Source organism: Purpureocillium takamizusanense, chromosome 11 (genome assembly GCF_022605165.1).
Source record: "Purpureocillium takamizusanense chromosome 11, complete sequence".
In the NCBI taxonomy this organism is placed as follows: Eukaryota; Fungi; Ascomycota; class Sordariomycetes; order Hypocreales; family Ophiocordycipitaceae; genus Purpureocillium; species Purpureocillium takamizusanense.
The window spans coordinates 697,972-715,049 of NC_063078.1; the positions used below are offsets into that span (position 1 = coordinate 697,972).

The following is a 17,078-nucleotide window of genomic DNA, read 5'->3' on the forward strand; positions in this document are numbered from 1 at the left end:
TTGACGATGCTACCGCTCGTGGCCATGCTCTGCCGGTTCACGTTCATTTGTTGCGTCATCCCAGCGTTTCGTGTGGCCATGGTTTGACCCGGTCGGAGGAAGCGGCGGGTGCGGTAACGTGAAAGTCCTTTGTGTTGAGCCTAACGATTCGCTGAACAAACAGTGCTATGATGGGGCATCAAGTGTGGTCATGACCAGCAAGCGGGTTTGGCAGTCGCGCCCATGTCCAGGCCAGAGGCGCAATGTCAACAAAGCCGCTTCTGGGGAGGAGGTCACGTGTGGGGTATGCGAATCGTGAATGCGGAGACGTCCCACTCATCGGCCAAGCGCCCTGGCCGATGCGAACAATATCGACCACGACGGTGCTGCCGCGGAGCACAGCGCAGCTGTAGTCACGGTTTTGCTTACGTCCTCTATGCCTGTATTGTGTTCAACTACATATTATTCAAGCATTCCAGCTAAGCTCGAAGGTCCCTTTCATCATATTTTGTTTTCAGGGTGAAGGGCCACACGCAGCCTTCAATCTCCCTCAAAGAGTTCCCCAATACCCGGAGGCAAGCGCGGTCTTGCGTCCCCCCTTGATCAGACAGAATAGCTATAAGGACAAGGGGACGAATTTGACGTAAAACAAAGATAAGAAAACAGAAAAGAGAGACCATCCATGTCTATGTTGCTGTTCGCGCCACCGTCGGGGATCCGCATAAGTTCGCAATGATCGATGTCGCTGAGCGCACCCCGTGTAGACGACATCCGACATACTAGGGAGGCAAAACCCTGGCGAAGACTTTGCAGTCACCGCACGACCCACTAGTGTAGTCGTGCCATGCATTGCATCATCCTCCCTGCCTCTCCCTTGTTCGCCAGCCGCCGCTTGGCCCTGCTCCTCGCAATTGCTGCACGTCAAATCGCTTGCCGCACCCTGGTGCTCCTAACAGATGAGTTGAAGCCGTGTCGCCGAGACCAAGTAATGCCCATTCCAATTCGCTAGAACCGATAAACAATTATATGCCAAGTGAAAGCGAGAACAGGGAAACGGGCCCAATGCGCAAGCGCATCATGTTCGCCGATGTCCTTGTGGTTCCATGCCTATGTACGGGATTAAACCAAGTCGATCGAGCTGTATAGATGCGGCGAGAATTCTTCACCGATCTAGGCCGAGTCTGCCGCCCCTTCAGCCCACGCTGCGCCGGAGCGGGTTTCGGACAACCGCTGGTGATGATGATGGATGGAGTAGACCACGGACATGCGGGGAGTTTATGTCGTATTGCTGGCAATGAACCAGCTGGCACCATCGATGTTGATTCGTGAGATTCGGGTCGCCGAATGGTTCACCTTCAAGAACCGCTAGGGAGCATTCTGGCCGCTGGACGTGCTGATACACCTCAGGGCAGACGCTCGAAAGCCAGGATTTATCGAGTCCCTGGCGGCGGCCCGTGCTGAAGACTACTCTGGCTGCTGTGTGCCGACCGCTCGGAATCGATTTCACCACTGGCCGCGCTAGCGCTCGCACTGCCCGTCAGACTACCAACGTTTCTTGGCTTGGGTGGGTGAAGGGCGCTCACCCCTATGTGCTGCTCTACTTGCTGCGGAGCAACAGAGTTTCCTTGGCCGGGGGGATATCGTGGAACTGGCTGTCTGACGCCTTCAGGAGGTGAAGGACGCCCATTCATCGGGGGACCGTAGCCGTTTGGTGGTGAAGGCCTGCCGCTACCGCGGACTGATGGGCTGTACGGATTCCCGGGGGACTGACTGGCTCGCCTGGGATAGGCACCGTTCATGCCAGGCGGGCCGCCAGGACCTGGCCCGTACTGAAGCTCATCTAGCCTCGAGGCCGTTAGTGAGTTTGCACGGGACCCTGCGCCCATAGCCCCACGATCAACAGTCGCGTAACGGTTGGACGTGAACCCCATCATGGGGTCGTCCAATATGTTCTCATTCATCGTGGGCGCATGATTGATTTGGCTCGAGCGGTTGCGCCCAAAGTTTGGCCGGAACCGGCTTCCCCGGGAAGGGGCAGGCCCGTCGAGTTCCGGGTTGCGGCGGAATTGGGCAGCCGATGGCCCCAGCGCTTTGCGGTTCTTCCTCGACGTGACGCTCATCATGTCGAAATTATCGGGGTCGATGGTTGGGGTGCCGGTATGGGCTGTTGGATCGAAAAAGTCGTCGTCGTCGTCATCGTCGTCAAAAACTTGCTGGCTATTGCGCATTGGGTGCGGGCCGCGCCGGGAACCCGGGGGAGGCCCGCGCCTCATCCGCATTTCCTGTTCCCTGAGCGCCAACTCCCTTTGACGGATTTGCAGCTCCCTCTCACGGAGGGCCATGTCCGAATCACCTAGTGAAGGCTCTTGGCCTTCTGGGATATCGTCATAGAGAACAAGATGCGAGAACTCCTCGAGATCATTGCCGTCCATTGAACCACGCCGAGAGGGAGCGCGGGAGCCACCATTGACCGATGGCGGCGGGCGAGGGTAGCCATTGGGTGGCCCACCATTCATGGGAGGAGGTCCGCGGCGCATCCCAGCCTGGCTGTAGCTTGAAGAGGTCCTCGGTCGGGGCGGTCGGGGCATGCCGTTGCCATTGGGCATCGGGCCCGGCATGGGACGATGACCTTGTTGCGACGGCATCCGCGGCAACGGAGGGGCCACTGTAGGCGACCCAGGTGGCATCGATGGCGGCGCGCCTTCCCCAGGCTTTGGTCTGTTCCTGTTGACAATGTTCAAGTTGTGCAGGATAGCGTAGAGTGTTTCGATCCTCGGTACAGCAACCTTAGAGTCGCGAGCCAGCTTAATAGGAGATCCAAGATACGTCTCGATCTCCATTGGCCGTCGCGCCACGTAGTCCTGCCACATGATGCTCTCCGGTAAATTAGGCTTCGTCATCTCGTCCATGGTCCGTGGCTTGAAGTCAAAGGGAAACTTGCAGCCGTTTGCTTCGGCGAGGCGTAACAACTCGTCGATGACGTCGGATACCATGTCCTTGACCCCGACCTTCTCCATTAGCGCCGCGTGGTTTGATGTTTCGAACAGGACGCTTATCGGGTGAAATGCAATGGGCCTGCAACATCATGTCAGCACAACGTCTATTTCAGCGAGCCTCGGCTGGCGCAAACTGGGAACGTACCCGATCACCCTTTCATACTGCTGTTGACGTATGTTGGGTGAGACTTTGCAATCGACTTGACCGGTGCTCAGTGTCATTGCTAGCGCCTGAGCCATGTCTTCCTGTATTGACTGCGGGATGTTGCTGTTGCGGTTGGCAGGGCCGACCCAAATCTCTGTCGAGCCCCTGTGTTCAAACTCGCTCTGGCCAAGCTGTGTCAGTTCGGCGCCGGAAACGAGGGAAAGTACGACGTTGGTAGGGAATCGCTCTTCGATTGCTGCTTCGACGCCGAGTGTGTGTGTGGTGTTGATGAGGATGCAGGTGTGTTGGGGTGTGACGACGGCGTCAATCACGGCGGCGAGATCGTACACGTCGGGGAGCGCTTTGACGCAAAGCACTACATAATCGAACGGACCGTCTCGATTTGTTGATGCATCTTCGGGATTTCGGACGACTGCGGTAGCAAAATGCGTCAACAAAGGGATCCGGGAGGGTGGCGGCTGATGTATGGGTGGATTCCTACCATGGCGAGGCTTGAACCGCTCGTTGCCAAAGATCGGAGACCTACAGAGGCCGAACGTTAGCAATGAGTGTCGCGTGAAGGGTCGAGAGATCCGCAAGGAGCAGCGAGACGTACTTGAAAGAGATGCCGTACTGGGCGACATGCTCGAAGCCCGATTTCCAGACAAGAGTAACATCGCAGGCGTTGGTAGCCTGGAGGCGCCACGACAAGAAGGCAGAGACGGGATTGCCGCCGACTGAGCACACATTCATTAGCTGACTGTCGCTCATGATGAAAGACGGCACCAGGATCGCCGCATCGACAGCTGCTCCCCGTGAATCAAGCGAGTGAGATCCAGGAAAACGAGGGTTGATGGGGAATGGGAAGAACAAGACCCGGCTGGGCCGGGGAATTGGGGATGTGGACGGAGCGCTGGCGATTGAACTAGGCCCAAAAGTTTTGGAGCGGCGCGCCAGAGCAGCATTTTCAGGCGCCAACGAACAACAGCGCAAAGGCGTCCCGCCGAGAAGGGGGGGGAGGGGACGGGCGGTGCGGGAGGTGGGACGGCATACCTGATAGAATCTTGAGACGGGGCGTCATGGGTGCCATGGTTTGTCACGGCCCCCAATGTGGTATAGCGAGCAAGCCGAGAGCGATGTGTGTGCTGGAGTCGTTGCGGTAGCGGCTCCTGGCGATGATCTCGTCACCCAGTCCCACGACGCGAGGAGCGGGAGAGGCTCGCTGTGGCTGAATGAGGACCGTCGCTGGGTGCAGCTGGGCCGGGGGTTGGCAACGTGCCGTGTCAAGGGACGTTGCGTGGATGCGCGAGCCGGGCGTGGTGGGCGTGGTGGGCGTGGTGGGCGTGCGAGGGTGCGTGCTGGTGTGTGTGTGCGTTCTCGAGGCAGCGTTGCAAGTCAAGCTGAAGAGGACGAAGGCGGGTTCTGCGTCGAGTCAAGCAACGGGAGCAGTGGGATTGGCGGGTGGAGGGGTGTGCAAATGCCCTGGAAATCCTGGTTCCTGAGCACTGCGCGCGCACGCCGGATCGCCGGAGGCAGCCCGACAAGCGGAGTCGTTGGAGGGGGGAGGGGGGGTGTGATTCGACGTTGTTGCGGGCCCCAGAGCCAGACGGGCACGCAGCGCGTGGCCAGGGGGGGGGGGGGGGGGGGGGCAAGGCGTGAGTGAGTGAGTGTCTGTCGGGTCGCGGCAGTTGGTTGGCCAGGCAAGGGGGGGAGTGTTTCGGCAGCGCTGGGCAGTCGACGAACGAGCGGATATCCCAGCGGATCGTGGCCGATTAGTCCGTAAGGTTGTTACCAGTGTGCGAGCTTGCGTAGTTGTAGTATGTACTCGTAAGAGGTCCAGTGGACCGCGAGCTGAAATGGCCGGGATGGACGGGTGGGAAATTATCTGGGGATTCGTAGGACAAGCAGTGGGATGGATGGATGCTTGATGGATGATTGACGGCACGGTGCCGGTGCGGTGCGGTGCGGTGCTGGATGCGGCTTCGAGGTGCAATGCACGCACACGCAAGCGTCGGGTACAGCGTGGTCGCGGGCGGAGGGACAGCGGGCAGTGACTGACAGCCCAGTGGTGGCAGTGGCAGTGGCAATGGCAGTGGCAGGGCTCAACCAAAACACGCGCTAGTGGCAACTGCCCTCTGGGCCTTGTCGTACCTGTGCTTGCTCGTAAACGTGGCCCGTGGATCTGTGGATCGCGGACCCCTTGGTCGCACTGGACCGGCAAGAGGAAGCAAAGAGAGTATGAGCAAGACCAAGTGCAGGGCAGGCAGAGGCGTCCCGAGGCTTGGAGAAGGTATGCCGGCTGGCTCGCGACTGAGAGAAAATTATTATGCGGCTTTCAGTGCCACGTCGAGAAACCTACGAATTAGTGACGGACGATTCTTGTCCTGGTACTGACAGACAGCAAGTCGAACAGAATGTCAGCAAGACTATTTTCTCTTTCTTTTTTGGGCACTCTCGCCTCAGTCCATGAGGTTTCTGTAGGTGAGGGATCGAACTACGTCCCTGCACCTCCCGACTTGCAGACTCTGCGCAGCAGAGTTTCTGCTGGTCATGACGCCGTGGTCGTCGGCTGGTTGTGCGCAGGGTGAGAAGTAGCGTTGGCGGGCATCAAGTTGCAGTGTGAGCGGGTCTGCGGGTTGCCGCCCAAGCCACGCACTCACACACGCACACACTTACCAACTTGAATTGTTTCCCAGCGACTTTTGGGTTGGCGCATCCGTGCTTCCTTCCTGTGCCTGCCTCCCGCCGGGAAGAGCGCAATGGTACCGGTAGGTGCCGAGCACTGCACGTTGCCCCGAGCCGGGGGGCAAGGACAGGGGGGCAATCAATGGCAACGGGCAGGAACGGTGGACGAAAGGGAATCAGATGTGACGCTTACCTGTAGCAAAACGCAACGAGGAAGCAGCGCGTGGGATGCGTGCACGACAGATATTGCGCAGCACTGTATTTCGTACAAGGCCTTTACTCCAGAGCCTGGATGAGAGTTTGTTAGCTTATCATCCTCATCCACCACGAACAAGGGACGGCGCAGCGGCGATTGTGGGGGCGGCTACATACCTAATAATCACGGCCTGTGAAGGCAAGTGGTAGCGCAAGAGATCGAACGTCAGGTCCTCGGAAAGACAATCGTGACGAGACGAAAACAACCCGTCCAAGAGGCAATGGACACGGCGCCGTGACGCGGCGGAAACGGGAAACCCTCTCGTGAAAGCCAGTCAAGGCTACGAGAATGCCCTACACGACCACAGCGGCAGGCGAGGGAGCGTGCCGAGCCTTCTGACAGGCGATATACCGGCTCTCGCGCCCCCGGAGCAGCAGAGCCCTGGCCTTGTTCCCACTTCAATGCCGGTGTTGCGGGCCAGGCTCTCCTTGTGATGTTCTGATCGGTCGGCTCGCAGCGTCGACAACGTAATGGACGTGCGTCAGGTGTGATTTGAGGACAGACCGAACAGAGACGAGGAGGGGGGCCGCAGCGGTTCAAGCAGCAACGACGAGGTCGAGCGGCGAGGAGGGCGTGGGGCACACCGTCGTTTGTGGGCGCACAGCACCGGTAGCTGAGGTCGTCTCCCGTCCGTCGCAGTCGATGGATCCGGCGAATTGAGGCCCTGTCGTAACGCGGCAGTCGCTGTGCTTCGTTGTCTGCTTTACCGCGGTGCCGGGGGTGGCAGGAAGGTTAACGGTAAGGCACAGACTGACAGACGAAGAGTGCAACGCAGGAGAAGGGGAGAGCAAGCAGAAAAATTCGAGGGGGGGGAGGAAGAAGGCGATCGGGGGCACGGTGGACGGACGGGCAGCATGCATGCAGTGCAGTGTCGGCAAGAGGAATACGAAATTCATTAACGGGAGCCCCATTCCCAACGCAATGTACTCTGTACGGAGTACTGGGCCCAGCAATTGCAGGCCGCTGACGGGCGGTGCTCTACTTGGCGATGACCGACGGGCGGGCGTAGTAAGCAAGATGAGTTTTTGCGTGCCCCTTCCTCCTCCCTCGCGTCCTTGCATCGTCAATGGCGCACGCAGAAATGCGCATGCGTACGTGGGCTGCAGGAAAGCTCGTGATGGACATGGCACTAGCAGGAAGGGGGCAGGGGGAGGTCGAACGACAAACCACAGTCGCCATGCATCTGGGCCGCCACCGCCCAACAAACATCACGATTGGCGTCATCGTGCTTATACAGTACTATCATCTTCTGATACCTCTGCGTAAGAGTCACTAATCTGGCCAGTCAGTCGCCCACCGGGGAGATTCTCGCTCGCCTCACTCGCGCCTGTCGAACCGCGACTGTCCGCGCGTTCGGGTGGGGAGGGACGCGGTGCACCGTGTCTATCTGGATATCGTCAGCGGCTGACCGTCCCCAGACGTGACGATATCCCCACGGGCTTTGGCCTCCCGGCCGAGGCGGCGGCTCTTCATTACAATGCAACAATTTTTTTTAGCAGCGCTAAAGCGCCAGGTATGAGGTACATCCTGCCCTATACAGGCTACTAAGTTACTTGGTACCTTGACCCACGTCCTTGATTGTCTCGCTGCGGCAGACCGAAGCTGTCAAAATGGTTCGGCGTTCGGTGGCCATAATTGCAACGGTTCGAGCCGTCGATTGCTGCCGCTGCAAGAGAGGTGCAACATTGCTGGCCTGTGGCACTCATCTCTGCCCGTCGTCGATAAGGACCTGAAAGGACAGGCAGGTAAATGATATCGTCCGTCACGACATGGTCGGATGCCATGACGGATGAGAGAGAGGCCAGGGCACAGGGACGAGAAGGGGTCGCGCGACGAGGGCCCAGGGACCCGACCGATTCCCAAGTACACGGGTGAGGCGGACAAGGTATCCAATGGCTAAATTCGGGGTTGTCATCTACCTGGGTCGGCCCGCCAGAGTACCTCGCGTGTCTGGTCCCATCCGAAACTCCGACCAAAGCTGGGGTCATACAGCATTGCGCCAGCTGGCCGAGCATCCTTAGGTTGGCCGCCGCCCTCGGTGGCACAGTGGTAATCAGACAAGGCCGGCCCGCATTCCTGCGGCCGGCCGTCTGTGGAATCGCGCGCCTCGATGATTGGGGAAGGCAATAGCTTGATACCACCACTACTACTAGTAGTAGATATTTCATGCCCTACGGAGCCCGAAGCAGTTCGTGCGTCAGTCCACCTCCAAAGGGAGGGAGGGAGAGCGAGGCCTGCCTGCCTGCCTGCCTGCCTGGGCCTGCCTGATCAGCGCTTCACGCGAGCAGAAGAGGGTGTTGGTGCTGTGCGGGCGCGGGCGCGGGCACTTGTCCGCCGGGGCCACTGGGGCGGGACGGTCATGTTGCTCAGGGCAAGCAAGGGAAAGTTATTTCCAGCGCCACAGGGGGGATGCGGCCCACCACCCCCAATGTCTCTGGCCTGGCCTTGTCGAGTTGGGAACCAAAATTTCTGCGCCCAAGCTTGTTCCTTTGCCAAGCTTCGTGTCCTGGCGCTTGCGCAGCGCAGCCTCGCGGCTTTCAGTGGACCTCTCCAGAGATCCCCGTGGCGGCGGCGCGCGCGACCCCTGCGCCCTGCCCTGGCGCACCCACTGCACCCACGCCGTCGAACAACTCCAGAACTTAAGGCGTGCCGCCTCCCACAACCGTCCATCTACAGTACCTCCAGGGCTCTCTGGCCCCAACACACTGCCTGCCTAGGTGGTGTCCATCACAGGGACAATGGCACAGACAGTTTGAAAGCACTAAGTTATTTTCCCCAACCGTCGAAGATGGCGACCCGGCCCTCTTCTCCGCCACTATGGTAGTAGACGGACGGCTCGAGCTACGGAGTAGCAACCTACCTGTCTGTAGGTACACAGCATGTATGGACGGCATTCGGCATGGAAGCTTGGGGCGGCCCGCGGAGTTTGTTCAACCGAACGGAACCCGTGGCTGCTGCTGCTGCTGCCGACTCTCCTCATCCATGGTGCCTCCCAGTGCGTGCCACGGAGAACCCCGCGCCACTGCCCGCGCTGTGCATGGGCGGCGTTGGCTCGCACACGGTCCGGAGTCCGGACGCCAACCACCTCTACCTGTACGAAGTAGCTGGAGATGATTCATGTGCACCCGAGGACCCCAGCGTTGTGCATCTGCAGCGTTTTTATAAAAGCACCCGGTAGTACCACCTCGTACTGCGTGCAGTATACGGAGTAGGCGCTTTACTTTCCTACTTTCCTTCCTATCTATGTATACTGTACGTACCATCTATCCATGTCTCGTGCTCCGTGCTTTGTTGTGCGTCAGTCCGTGCAGGACATTTTTCTACAATGCCTGTGGAGTCCAAACTTATGCGCAGCATTGTCTGCTCTCTTTGTATCCCTGCCCGCACTGGGCAAATGCATGAGTGAGTGGTGGTGGGTGCAATCTGCAGAGCCTCTTGACACCTACCTACCTTATTATCGCTACAATAATTACAGGCCGGGAGACAATGACCGACCACTATAAGCAAGGTACCACACGAATACACGTACATCGGCCACGCCAGTTGCTGACGGGTACATGTGTGTAAAATGTCTGCAGGAACAATGTCTGGGTTGGGTCTAGCTAATAAGAGTAAGAATTTAGGAGCACCCTACGAGCCTCTTGTTGGAGCTTGCAAATCGGCTCTGGGCCCAGTCCGATGGTGATGCGACGCCCTGCCGGCCAGCCGAGCTACTATCGACATGCCGCCTCCCTCCCTGGCCTGGCCTGGCCTGGCTTTGTCTGGCGCGACCGACCGCGGGCCAAGCCAAGTCAAGGCAATTAATGTCCGCCCCCTGGTTCGCCAATACAAACGTTGGAGGGCAGGGCAGGCAAGATCGAGCCGCGATCGCGCGGCTATCCGTCACTGAACCGGCCGCCTCTCCCGACGCTACTAATGCTGTCGGGATTGACTTTTTATGACATTGCCATTGTCCATTTATGCGATTTTTCATGCCTCCCCCCTGCCCCCTTGTCTCCACACGTTGAGCAGCGGCCTGTCCTTCCTTTTGCATGTGCGTACCCGCTCCGGAATGGCACCCCCTTCGGGTCTCTGTGCTCATCACCTTGCCGTCCGTGGCTTTTTTTTTTGCACTCCGGATAGCATCGTCGCTTGCCGCCGCGGGGCGCGCGGGTTGAGCGGGAACGGCGAAGATGACGCTGGCGTTTTGGGGGGGGGTCGCGAGAGCTTCTGTGCCTGCTTTTACCTGACCGATTTTTCCCCTTTGCAATCTTGATGAGACGCGCACCGGTCGATGACGTACCCCATGCAATGTTCCCGAACTCAAGTCAGAGGCCCGCCCCCTCCCCAATCCCCCTGATCGGCTGTGGAAGCCCCCGACCCATCAGCTCCTTAAAAGGTGGCGTTTGGGTCGGGGCCGAAAAGCACCAAGGCAAGGCAAGGCAAGGCGCCTTGGTGCTGTGAGGCCGACCACCCATACCCCAAGCCCACCACGATGCATGTGCCCCTGCTGCCGTTGTTTTCGAGATGCGGAGCATCATTGACTACTACGTACAGGCTTCAACTTTGCCAAAAGGTTAGCCTGCGTGTGCGGGAGCCCTGCCCTGGTCCGCCTGAAGAAGCATCGGCGGGAGAGGCATCAGGCGGACACGTAGCGTAGGTAGTGCATCATTATGTATGCAATTCGCGAACACCATGCGGTGGGCTCTTGCTTGGATCCAGCCAGACCAGGCACACAACATGACTGGGTGGTGTGAATTCGCGGACCCCTGGCCCCTCCCCCCCGCCCTCCGGCCAAAACGCTCCTTGATTGTGCAGTGCAGGGGTTTGTTTGTTGGTACCACCCAGCTTTCCAGTGCCAGGTCGATAGCTGGTCGAGGGTGTGGATGGTGTGGATGCGGGTGTTGGGTGGATGGATGATGAGAGGGCGGCTTCACCCGTGGCTTTGTTGGCACCGAAATGAGTGCTACCAGCGGCCGACCGCGGCACGGATTGGCGTACAACCTTCCAGGAGATGAGACGATATCATACAATGTACGCATGAGCCAAGCGACCTTGTTGGTGCGTACCTACGTATCTACTACTACTGCACAGGAACCCTGTCTGCCTGCCCTGCTGCCAGCGCCTGTGCCCGCGGCACGACAACGCTTGTCTCGACTGACAGGTGCCGCCAGGGTCGATCTGGCTTATTATCTGCAGACAGCAGGCAGGCCTCTTTCAACTTCCGGCCGTCCGCCCATCTTCATCTCCTCCTGTGTGTCCTGAAGCGCGCGCCCAACATACCTAACCGTGCCCTTGCAAACACTGTACTGCCAGACAGATGTGTATATACGAAGTACAGGGCTTTGCATCCATCCTCCCAAGATCGTCAACGAGAGGCGGCAGCTGGATGTCCTTGTCACTCCTCTATTTCGACTCCCCCTGGTTCCCCGGGATGTCGAGTCGCCGTATGTAGTGGAGTATACCTTGCATCGTTTTCTTGACTGGCCAGGGACTCCGTGCCGGCCCGCCTGATCACGCCGGTTGACATGCGCAACTTTTTCTAGTCTCTTCAACAACCTGTCGTGGTATGTTCTCGTGTCGGTCGTCCGGAAAGCACCCATGCAGTTGAGCCAGACGTGTAACTCCGGACGCCCGAGCTGCCCACCAGAATATACGATGTCTGATTCGGGACGCGGCGACCCAGGTCGAGTCCATACGTACCACTACTACCACGCGTGTCGCAACGACTAGGAACAGGTGCTCAGATATGCCGGACACCCAGCCATATCAGAGCCACGTGGTGAGTGTCATTCTGGTACTCATGAACTATCGCGAAACGGGGGTCTAGCTTCTTGGCTGTGAAAACGTCAAGTTACTACCAGCAAGCTTCTATGGCCTGACAACTTGACGGACTAGTTACTTGTCCCGCGCACTGCCTTGATGGAAGCAATGCACTCAGCGCTCCGTCATTCCAGATTCGCCTCCAAACTCATATCACCGCAACCACCACCTCAGGCACGAGAGCTCAGCTCTTGGTCAACTCGGACCAGGATTTCCGGATATCACGACGCCCCCGTCCTGCTTCATACGAACGGATACTATATCACTGCCGCGTGACGGCAACCTGGAGCTCATTCTCTATATGTGACATGGGGGTGATGAACGCCCTTTTCTTTGGCACTGGGTTCCCTGCCGCCACGTCTCCCAAATATTCGGTTCCCAAGCCATCCATCCATCCATCCCCGCGCGCCATTGAGCACGTACATACATGAGGAGACAGGTATATTTCACCCACCCTGTTCATATCCCATGCTCATCAATGGCCTTGGCGGCTGACACGGCACCCGAGGCTGCGCTTTCCGGGTGCTTCAGTGTTCACCGCCTTGCGAAACAATTGTGGCTGCCGCGCTGTGACAACTGTCGTGATACCCAAGTATCACCAATATCGTAACTCTGGCCAGTTTCTCATCGCCCGTAGTACCTACCTCATCTTAACATCCATCACCGGCCCCCCGCCTTTTTCAGTTTGCCATGATGCATGGACGGACGAGCCACGCCGCGGAAACGCTCTCGAGCGGTCCGAGCCGGGGGGCACTGCAGTGCTGTCTCGTACAGAAAGCCGCCGAAGTCCCTGGCTCCAGTAATGTGCGTGCCCTCCCCCCGCTGACCGCCGTCTCAAGCTTTCCGCCCTCCGCCGCCCTGTGCCGCGGCGCCAGGGCCGCATTAGGTGTTATGACGCGGGGTCCCGTGATGACCATCAACAGGTGAGACATGCCTGCCAAGGCGTTGTTGTTCTCGTTCTCGTCCAGCAGCGAGTTCTGCAGCATCGATTCTGCGAGTCATTGGTGCTCTCTGGACTCGACGGCGCATCCGGCTAATCTGCTGTGACCACCGGCTTCTTTATTTCGCTCCCCGTCCTGCCCGGACGCGAGCATGCCGTGCCAGGCAGGCAGGACTCGGTGTGACAGAGGACTGCATGTCTCGCAGACGTGTGAAGTCTACTGGTTCATACGGCGTTTATTTCAGACTCGTTCGAGTCAGTAAAGTGCTGGACATGTAGGTATTGGTTGCACGTTGCGTATCACGTTAATATCTTGGATACGAGACTTGATTCAGGCTAGGAGAGAATACGGCCACGTGCGGACATAGCCAGCAAGATTCGCATGACACCCGGGAGGGCAGGGAGTCCACCGGCTAGAGAGACGTTGCAGCCACCCATGCCCATCTTAAACATATAATTTTGTGCTTCGTAGGTGCTTGGCACGGCATATGTGGGCGTATAATGCGCCCTTAATATCTCACTCCAGCTCGTTATGGGCCATCCGGCTTGCTTCATCGGGTGAACTCCCCCTCCCCGGGACCGTGACTCTTTATGCCCGTGTATATGCCGTCAACACCACCGGCGGACCCCATTTTGCCGCCTCATATACAGACTATATAGTGCCGCACACGTATTGGGTGAACGTTGAACTGGGAGGTCATAGCACGTTCCAGGGTCGGACGTCCTCCTCGGCAAACAGACGAAGAAGAGTGCAATCTCGGCCAGCAGTGCGCGCGCCGCCTCACAGCCACATATTTAGTCATGGGTTCGTATAGGGAGTTGATATGTACGAAGTACGATGTACGACGGGGTGGGTATTTGGCGTAGGGTTATAAATTTCCGCATTGAGTACCAGACGTCAGGCACATTCTTCAGTCTGGGGCGCAGGGCCCCGTGCTTCGTGTGCCAAGGCACAGTATTGTCTCCGAAGCTCTGGAGATGCCAGGACAATACACCAGGTGCGCGTAGGCGATGAGTAGTAAAAACCTCGCCGTCACAGTCGTTGCCGAAAGCATGTGCTTCAGGCCCGCCCGTTGCGGAAGCATGTCACGGGAGACTAATTCAAGAGAATAAGTTGCGGATGCGCAGTGTAGTCAACGGACACCGACTTAGCAAACCTTCGACAGCATCGCCATACTATTTACGGCTACCTAAGACCGTCATGCTGAACATTGTCTTTCTGAAATCCATCCCATCGTCGTGGCTGTTCTTGGGGTCCCGGGTAGCTCGTTGTCTAAGTGGACGTGAGGACCCGCTCCTCCGTCGCCGTCGGCAATTGAGCATTGGAAATCATGGTCGTGAACCGACGTCCGTCGCACAGCTCCGGAATGACGACACATGTTCAGCCAGCGAGGCTCGTTCGGGCCCTCGTGACCCATGATATCATGCAACTATAGGTGTGCGAGCAGTTTGCAGCCCCCCGCGAAAAAACACGGTTGTGGGTGACGTTTGGCGCGTCAAAGCCCCCCCCTTGCTTGGTCTGGGTGGATCTGCGATTGATGGATCCGCCCGCAGCTGCGGCCTCCCGTCGGAGACACCGCAATTGGCTGCGTTCTCGACCGAGCCATTGGGTACTGTAGCATGGGTCGACTTTGGGGAGATGGATAGACGGCGGGGGGGAGATCGAGGAAGCCGTGGAAGGCGCAGAAGCGGGCGAGTGTACATCTCCCGAGCCCCGAGGGTCCTCACCCCTCAGTACGAAGCTCTAAGCCCCCACGCTTCGCGTTCTCAATGCCGCTCGGCCGGCCAGCGGGACAAGTAGCTGTCCCTCCACCCACTTGACTGAGCTCTCTGCTGTCGCGGTCCACGTATTAACCACCCGAGGGAACTGAGTCAACTGACTGGGTAAGCGGAACGTTTCAAGAGGAGCTGCCTCATGTTGATTGACAGCTACTACAATATACGCAAAGAAAAAGCAGATTCAGTTATTACAGCTCGACTCGCCAGTCGCGAAGCACCCTGCTTTGTGATAGACCTTACATCAGAGCAGAAACAAAAAAACACGGGATGGATCTCAGGGTCCAGAAACAGGAACCGGCTTTAGGAGCCCTACGACGGCCGCCAGTGAGGCGCAGCATGACCCAGAGCCTCCACCAGGCCCGCGCCGGAGGAGGGGGGGGGGGGGGGGGCCCTTCCAAGCTTCGTACACGGCGACGCCGGCCTGCCCGGGCGGGCTACGGCAGACCCGCCGCCGATATCCGCTTTGGAGGACTCCAAACGACGTGGATGCTATGCTGCGTCCATGCTTGCTTGGACGGCGTCATCGGGGTTGGATTTTTTTCCTCATATCTTGAGAGTGTCAGTCGGACATTGCGTTGTAGTTCGTGCCGGTAGCGAACCTGCAGTAGGCTGCCTGGACTCGCCACTAGCTTCTCCCACCCCCTTCCTTGACTTGACTTTGGCCTGAACCTGGGCCTTTTCGCGGACGACCGTACATCCGTTTGTTCTGGAGCATCTTCCTTTCTTCCCGGCCTGTCATGATGGCCGACAACAACCCCCCCGTGTACACATTACACTACTTCCCCTTCTCGCTATACGCTCTCATGTCTCGTTTCGCCTTTGTCCTCGGCCAAGCATTGAATCCGGAAACCGCGCCCAGGCTCGAGGTGAAACTGGTCAACCTCCACCAAGAGGAGAACTACTCGGAGAGCTATCTCACGCAAGTCAATTCCAAGGGCCAGGTAAGTCCTTCCCGGTTCCACTTGTAGCTGCATATCGAGGCCCCCTCCCCCAGCCTCCTCCACACATTCCCCCCCCCTTCCCCCCCGGACCCTCAGCCTTTGACGTGCGCTTATCGCACATGCAGGTTCCCGCCCTGACATCGCCGCTGCTCGACTTCAATATTGTGGAGAGCCGTGATATTGCCGAATGGCTATGTCAGAAGCAGCCGGAACTATTACCCGAGGAGCACCGCGAGACCATTGAGCGTCTCATGGGTGACATGTACTCGTTCCATGCAAAAGCACTGCTGGTAGCACCCGACGATAGGAAAGATGGGATCCAGAACCAGGCCGCCGCGATGCTTGAGTCTCCGGAGCTCACGGGAGCGCATCGGAGAGCATTAGAGATCAAGAGTGTGTTGTAAGTATCGTCGAACAGCCCACACGACGGTGACCTCTCAGCTGATGCAGGATGGGTTGTCCTGATCGCTTCCAGTCACGATACATACTATAGCAGGACTCTTGAGCCAGACAGCATTTCGCGGGCTGAAAAGCAAGCACAGGTTCTAATGTCGGATCTTGCTTCTCTCCTTGAAGTCCACAAAGGTGACGGCAAGACCTGGATCTTCGGTGATAGGCCCACGATTCTCGATGCCCATGCAGTGGCGTTCACAGCGCGCCTGCTGGATCAGAAGAGATCTGAATTGGTGTTGGATGCCGTCAAGGATTATGCAGAAGTGGTATTTAAAACGGAAGAGTGGCGCAAGGTCACCCACGGACGCCCAACATTGTGGGACGTGTCGATGGGCCATGCCGCAGATTTAGATCCTCTCTGAAGCGACCAGGGTATTTGAAGCTTCATGACAATAATGACAACTGTCACACGGTATACCAGAGACGTCTCTGCGATATGTTCCTTTTATTGCCGAGTTCAATGTCTTCCCAGGCCGCTTTCGATGTGCTCGTAACAGTCAGGCCCGTCCTCTTACCGTCCGTTATCAACCCTTCTCGCCTTCCTGGAGGCGCCAGGGAGGGACACGTTATTGTCCACAATGCGAGGGTATTGCGAGCATTTGGTGTGAGCCGTGACTGTTGATGCGAGGCAGTTTGCCTTGGGCCGTTCATATCGCTCAAGCGCGACACGTTAGGTCACTCCGGCAAGATGACCTTCCAAGTCGACGGCTGTAGTTGACAGTACGAGGATTCACATCTGTGTGGGTATTGCTTCGTATCTTCAGCATAAAACGGCTGTCTCATTTGGTCGGCCCGGAGGCCGATGGCTCAGACTTATGTCTCAACAGAAGTCACTGTCTCGGCCCAGACCCAGGAGAGATGCCAGTCAAGCAGTGAGATTTCAACTGCATGTCGCTTGGGCAGCTGTTGTGCATTCCAACTTAGGCCACCTCTGGACGATTTGTGAGCATTGCCTAAGCATCAATGAAGTTGGCGTTGCAGTCATTTTGTTCGCTCGTCGACAACGTGCAAGGACGTGCTATCCGTATACACTTCTGGAGAAGATGGTATAGCAGAGACGCATCCAATCCCTCGGGGGCTTGAGCTTGGTTGCATTTGATAA

At 57.9% G+C, this 17,078-nt stretch overlaps 3 protein-coding genes across 3 annotated transcripts; 1 reads left to right on the plus strand and 2 right to left on the minus strand.

The window, feature by feature from the left end:
- Positions 1 to 407: 407 nt before the first annotated feature.
- On the minus strand, positions 408 to 6,912 carry JDV02_010122 (uncharacterized protein). The gene is made up of 8 exons (XM_047991839.1): positions 6,178 to 6,912; positions 5,999 to 6,093; positions 4,174 to 5,510; positions 3,737 to 3,857; positions 3,623 to 3,663; positions 3,121 to 3,553; positions 1,563 to 3,054; positions 408 to 1,497 (listed from the first exon to the last, which is right to left on the minus strand). Exons 3-8 carry the CDS (start codon positions 4,208 to 4,210, stop codon positions 1,483 to 1,485), a joined length of 2,139 nt encoding a protein of 712 aa, XP_047847852.1. The 5' UTR covers positions 4,211 to 5,510; positions 5,999 to 6,093; positions 6,178 to 6,912; the 3' UTR covers positions 408 to 1,482.
- Positions 6,913 to 12,543: 5,631 nt separating this feature from the next.
- JDV02_010123 (uncharacterized protein) lies at positions 12,544 to 12,849 on the minus strand (the record flags this gene model as incomplete). Its single annotated transcript, XM_047991840.1, has 1 exon — positions 12,544 to 12,849. The coding sequence occupies one exon, from the start codon at positions 12,847 to 12,849 to the stop codon at positions 12,544 to 12,546; it is 306 nt and encodes a 101-aa protein (XP_047847853.1).
- Positions 12,850 to 15,319: 2,470 nt separating this feature from the next.
- JDV02_010124 (uncharacterized protein) lies at positions 15,320 to 16,338 on the plus strand (the record flags this gene model as incomplete). Its single annotated transcript, XM_047991841.1, has 3 exons — positions 15,320 to 15,523; positions 15,649 to 15,923; positions 15,999 to 16,338. The coding sequence occupies 3 exons, from the start codon at positions 15,320 to 15,322 to the stop codon at positions 16,336 to 16,338; spliced, it is 819 nt and encodes a 272-aa protein (XP_047847854.1).
- Between the last annotated feature and the right edge of the window lie 740 nt (positions 16,339 to 17,078).

Excerpts from the sequence above, each read along its gene's own strand:
- JDV02_010122 (XM_047991839.1), bottom strand. The coding sequence starts at position 4,210 with ATGGCACCCATGACGCCCCGTCTCAAGATTCTATCAG. Across the intron at positions 3,858-4,173 it reads CCGTCTCAAGATTCTATCAG|TCGGCGGCAATCCCGTCTCT; the intron begins GTATGCCGTCCC and ends ATGTGTGCTCAG. Across the intron at positions 3,664-3,736 it reads CAGTACGGCATCTCTTTCAA|GTCTCCGATCTTTGGCAACG; the intron begins GTACGTCTCGCT and ends CGGCCTCTGTAG.